This window comes from Myotis brandtii, unplaced genomic scaffold (genome assembly GCF_000412655.1).
Source record: "Myotis brandtii unplaced genomic scaffold, ASM41265v1 scaffold379, whole genome shotgun sequence".
NCBI lineage: Eukaryota > Metazoa > Chordata > Mammalia > Chiroptera > Vespertilionidae > Myotis > Myotis brandtii.
The window spans coordinates 365,129-370,993 of NW_005364551.1; the positions used below are offsets into that span (position 1 = coordinate 365,129).

General features: G+C 52.8%; 1 protein-coding gene across 7 annotated transcripts in view; it reads right to left on the minus strand.

Moving 5' to 3' along the window:
* Nucleotides 1-5,865, minus strand: part of DPF1 (D4, zinc and double PHD fingers family 1) — a 12,387-nt gene that overhangs the window by 3,012 nt on the left and 3,510 nt on the right. For 2 of the 7 annotated variants that reach the window (XM_005872379.2, XM_005872380.2), the window contains exons 2-9: nt 4,249-4,409; nt 4,050-4,157; nt 2,365-2,492; nt 2,035-2,124; nt 1,572-1,650; nt 1,234-1,365; nt 286-336; nt 75-194 (exon numbers count right to left, since the gene is read on the minus strand). In XM_005872379.2, the coding sequence (XP_005872441.1) occupies nt 75-194; nt 286-336; nt 1,234-1,365; nt 1,572-1,650; nt 2,035-2,124; nt 2,365-2,492; nt 4,050-4,157; nt 4,249-4,409 (869 nt within the window). Of the gene's footprint in view, nt 1-74; nt 195-285; nt 337-1,233; nt 1,366-1,571; nt 1,651-2,034; nt 2,125-2,364; nt 2,493-4,049; nt 4,158-4,248; nt 4,410-4,530; nt 4,879-5,698; nt 5,835-5,865 lie in introns of those variants that run through there. The other 5 variants (XM_005872384.2, XM_014544700.1, XM_014544699.1 and 2 more) reach the window with 5 other exon arrangements.

Consider the following 5,865-nt stretch of genomic DNA (forward strand, 5'->3'; position numbering starts at 1 on the left):
CCTCCCATCCTCCAGACCTAAACTCCTGGAGTCCTCTCCACCCTGGCTCCCAGAAACCTCAGTGGGGGTGTCACCTGATCGCCCACAGTCAGCACAGGAGATGAGGTCCTCGGGACACCCTGTCTTCTTGGAGCCACCCAGACAAAAGTCACAGTAGCCATTGGGGATGACAGTGCCGTCAGGCCCCTTCTTGGCTGAAAGACAGCAGATGGGGTTGGTGTGGGCAGGCAGGGGCCCCCAGTCAAAGGCTGCTGCAGAAGTAGGGGCAGGGGTAGGCGTCCCTACCTGTGTGTTTCCTCTGTGCCTCAGGGACCCAGGCCAATTCTTTGTAAAACTCTGGGGGGTGGGGAGGGGACAGAGAGAGGGACTCTCACCATAGGCAAGGCTCCACCCTGTCCCCAGCCTCAGCTCCAGGGAGGGACCCTAGGTCCGGGCTTGGGGAGGTGGGAAGAGAGAGTACTACCCCAAGCTGTGGCCAGTAGCAAAAGAGACCTTGGGAACCCAAATAATTCTCATCAGGATCCCCCCATTTCTTTGTTGTCAAGTGACATGTCCTTTTTATTAGGTAAAAACTGACCAATACAGCTTTAGGCAGAGTCCACTGCTTCCCCATGCATTCACTTCTATCAGACAGCCACCCCCAACTATATAAAAAATTGGGTAGGTACTACTGGCCAAGATCTGGTATGAAAACATTCAGAAGGAAAATTGTGAACACAGAGATGCCGGGGTGTACAGTGGGAATAGAAAGAGACTGTCCTCTCCCACCAAGGGATGGGTGGGAAGATGGTTTCTCCACTGACAACCTCCCTCCAGGCCCTCCCCCATCCTTTAGCTGGCCGGGTTGGCATGGGATTGGCATGGGTGGTTCAAGGACTCCTAGGCCACAGACCCTGCCACTCCACCAAAGCTTAGCAGAGAAGGGAAAAAGGGAGGCAGGGACGGAGGGGAGTCATCTATCACCCCCCTCCCTCAGCTCTAATTGAAACAATAAATCAGACCCAGAAATATTACAGCCGGGAGAGAGGGAGAGAGGGAGAGAGAGAGAGAGAGAGAGAGGGAGATGGTTGGTTGCCATGGCAACCCCAGAGCCAGCTTCCCCATGATCTGTGGGGGGAGGGGACGGCTGAGCTGGAGATTTTCCAGAAATGTCTAATGTGCCCCCTCCCTCCCAGGCTCCTAGCCCCCATTCCCAAGGCCCCTCACCAGCCCAAAGCCCGCCTGCCTGCTCACGTTTATGGTTGTTTTTCCGGTGGAAGGGCAGGGCGTGGCGCTCGGTGTTCTCCTCCCCCTCCTCCTCAGCCAGGTGGGTGTGGGTGTAGTGGTAGCTGAGCCCTGGCCGGTTCTTATACCGTTTCCCACAGACTGGAGAGCAGAGTGAGCATGGAGGGCCGGTCAGCCCTCCCAGCCCCTGCCACCTCCATTCTGGCCTCTGGGATCACACCTCCCCCTCTGCCAGAGGCCTGAGCATCCTCCCACCAGGGTCCTGAACAGGAGGAGGTGACCAGGAGCGGGCAGGTCAGGTCACTGGGCCCCACTCGCTCTCTTTCCCTCTCTTCAGAAGGACTCACTATCACAGACATACGGCTTGTCTCGGTCCTCCAGGGAAGCGGTGTCCTGACGTTTCCGGAGACCCCCGATGCCATATGCCTGGGGGAAGAGCAGGAGTGAGGGGCCAAGAAAGGGAGGCAACTGAAAGAGTTCTCATCATTTGGGCCTGAAAGTTGAATCGCAGCTCTGCCACTTCCTTACAGTGGCCTTAAGTAATTCAACTTCTCTGGAGTTGTTTCCTCTCTATCTATAGCACAGGTATGAAGACAGTTCTAGTCCACCTTACAATTTCTGGTTTGCAGATGGCTTAATATAGCTGAGCCTCAACCTCCTCATCTGTGAAATGGGTATAAGATCCTCCTCCTCCTCCCCCTCCCGCCCCCTGCTGTTCTGAGAGTTAAATGAGGCCAATTGGGGCAGGTCTGATCACTATCCTGCTTAGTATATGGGGTCTGCTTTGAAGGGATGGATGATGGGAGATACCTTTCCTTTGGCCCTGTTTTTCCTCCTGGGAATATCATCCTCCAAGTCTTCCACCTCAAGATCATGCGGAAACTCCAGTAACTGCTGTTTCTGAGCACCAGGAGAAGGGAGATTGGAGTCAAGAAAATGGGGAGCACTGTTCTGCTTTTGGGGGTTCTGTGCAGAGCTGGAGATTAGGGTGGCAGGGCAAGTCAGAAGACCTTCCAAAGAGAATGATATTTGGAAGACAAAGACTTAAGATGCCAGAAGGCCCTAGGGAGCCAGGGGAGGTTTCAGAGCAAGAATGGATATGCCAGGGCAGGAGAGCTTGGGACCCGGGGGTAGTCCTACCTGGCAGTCCATAATGGCCTCTTCCTCCTTCAGCTCAATCTTCTTCTCCCCTGTCTCAGCACACAGGAGAGCCTCAAGGACCGGCCCTTCAGGAAGGCCGCCCTCCTTCTTCAGGGGTGCCTCACAGTCTGGGGACAAGGCCATGGGGAGGAGGGGTCAAGTGGGAAGTTGTCCCTGGAGGATTCCTCAAATTGCCCAGGTGGGAGAACCATGCGCACTGAGGGAGAGAAGAGGCTTTCCCACTCCCAACCAGCAGCAGATCTGAAGATTCAACTACACCTACTGAGAAGGACGCTCAGACCCTGGAGAAGACACAGCCAGACCCTCAGAATCTCTAGGACACACTCAGGAGGAGACGCAGCCAGACCCTCAGAATCTCTAGGACACACTCAGGAGGAGACGCAGCCAGACCCTTGTATATACCTATACACATGGAGGAGACCCCAGCCAGACCCTCACTTACTCCTGGACAAATATGAAAGGACACAGATAGTCAAAGAGGATACACATGGGCATACACAGGGGAGATACAGACAGAACATTTTAGACAGTCAGACAAAGGAAGAGATACACCCAGACACTCAGATGACCTAGGCACGTGGAGGAGATACATGCAGACCCTTGGATACACCCAGAGACACTCAGATTGTTAGACCATCAGACATAGCCAGACCCACATGGGGAAGACACAGGCAGACCCTATGTACACCTGGCCACACATGGGGGTGATAGACACACCTAGGGAGAATCACTCAGATGAATACACACAGACAATACAGACAGTCCCTCTGAGGCAGTCAGACACACCCAGGAAGATACAGCCAGGTAGACACCTGAGCCTAATATATCTGGACCCAAACAGATCCTTGGACAGGGAAAAGAAACAGCCAGTGACCCTGATAGTACTGGACACATTTAAGTGATAAGGCCAGACACTCTGGTGGACCAACACACATGGGCAGAAACATACCTAATACACCAAGTACTAAGGAAAGAGAGACATTCCAAGCATCTGGGCACTCAACAGAAAAGGCAGCCAGGCATCCTGATATCACACACACACACACATACACACACACACACACACACACACACAGAAATAAACCTGCTAATACACTTGAAAACACCTGGAAAGAGACTCAAGACACTTAGATACACTCCACTACAAATGGCAAGCCAGGCATCCTGATATCACACACACACACACACACACACACACACAGAAATAAACCTGCTAATACACTTGAAAACACCTGGAAAGAGACTCAAGACACTTAGATACACTCCACTACAAATGGCAAGAGTTACAATCAGACTCTCTGACGCACCCAGACATATCCAGGCACCCAGAGGAAGAAACAGAGCCAGACATTCTGATACATCCCAGCTCACAAGGGAAGATGTACAAAGGCTGGATACACCTAGACACACATAACAGACACCACTCTGCTCTCAAATACACCTGGGCCCACGTGGAAGATACCATCTGAAGCTCAGCCACTCAGGGAAAACTGGAGAATCTGTGGACTACACCCAGGCACACACAGAGAGACACACAGCCAGCCACGCAGACACTGGCTAGAAGGGAGAAAAGGTGAAGGCTCAGACACCCACTGGCATGCCACACACTTAGCGGTGCAGGGGGAGCACATGGAGGCCACCCAGGCACAGACAGCTCCACCCACCGATCTTGTACTCGCAGGGCCGGAGTCTGGGGTCCTCCAGGATATTGAGTCTCCGTTTCTTTCTCCAACAGCGAGCGGGGTACGTGTAGATCTGTCCTGGAGCCAAACCTGGAGTGAAATGGGAGGTAAAACTTTGGGCTTCATTGTGGCCACCCAGCCCCACCCCTGCCCATCCTTCCACCACCCTCCCAGCGGGTACCTGGCCCACGGTGGGTCTTCTCCATCCAGATGTAGCAGTTGTTCTGGGCCACTCCGGTCTGAGAGTCGAGGAAGGGCAGGCGCAGGCTGCGCTCGGCACACAGGCGCGCGTTGTAGCTGCGGCAGTGCTCAATGGCCTCGCGGTAGAAGTCCTCGCCTAGACTGCAAGGGGCAGTGAGCAGGCCAGCAGGCGGCTGTCAGCAAGGGCAGGAGCGCCAGGTCGCCAGTATCCCTCCCCCAACCCTCCCGTCTAGAATGGGTGGGCAGAATCCTCCAACCTCACCTCTCCCCTCCTGTCGCTCCTGGACTCAGGAGCCCCCCGCCTGGGACTCAAGCAGGCCTCCAGCCATGGAGTAGATATACACAATATAGAAACAAACAAAAATACACTGGGCCCCATTCATACGCGCACATATCCAAACACACAACACAAAAAATCGCACATAGTCACATCAATTCACATACAAAGAGAGATATCCTAAGACACAAAGGAGAAACACAAATCTCACATATGTGCACATACACATATCTACTGAAACACAAATATCCCAAGTCACAGTGTAGAAACGGACAGATCACACATATACTAGTATCCATGCACAAGTATGCATCACATATCCAAAGACACACAACATAGATCACCCACACAAAGACACACACATGCAAACCAGACAGATCAGACACACCATAGCACACATAACACACTCAAGCATCCAAACACACACACAAATGTTAAAAGAAGGAATGTTAAAGCAATCTACCCATATGCACTTACACACATGACAGAGACACAACACAAACAAAATCACACACACACACACACACACACACACGCGCACACGCGCACACACACACACACACTGAAGGGCCCCCCGGAGTTTGATTCTGGGACAAGGGCAAGTGCCTGGGTTGCAGGTTCACTTGCTCCCGCCCCCAGTCGCTCCCTTCCATTGCTCCCCGCCCAGGTCAGGGCACATGTACATGAGGGACAGTAGATGTGTCTCTCTCACATCAATGTTTCCCTCTCTCTCTCTCTCTCTCTCTCTCTCTCTCTCTCTCTCCACTTCCCTCCCTCTCTCTGAAAAGCAATGGAAAAAAAATATCCTCAGGTGAGGATTAACAAAGCAAAAACAAAATAACATATTCAACACAAAGACACACACATATACAACATAGATATAGCTACCCATATTCACACAAAAATTTACACATAGACACATGCACACCTACATATCCAAAGACACAGAACACAAATGATGCACAGTTTCAAAGGAAATGTACGCACACTCAGACCCAATGAAGCACATCCCCAATGAAACACACATATCCCCCGAAAAAACAGAACACAAACAAGTGACATACACTCTACATCCCAAGACAAAGGTTGTGTGGGCTTCACTCAAGTTTACCAAGGTCCCCGCACCCCACAGCCATTTTATCCTCTCGCCTACCTGGGGGTCGCAGGAGGGCATGCCCTGCCCCGAAGAGGGCTCCGAGCTCCCCACACCCTCCGCCTTCCCAGGAGCAGTGCGTCGACCCCAGAAACCCAGTCACACACTCGCACCCCCACACAGCCGGGCCACAGTGACAGCCCGACACCCCATCGGCCCCACCCCCA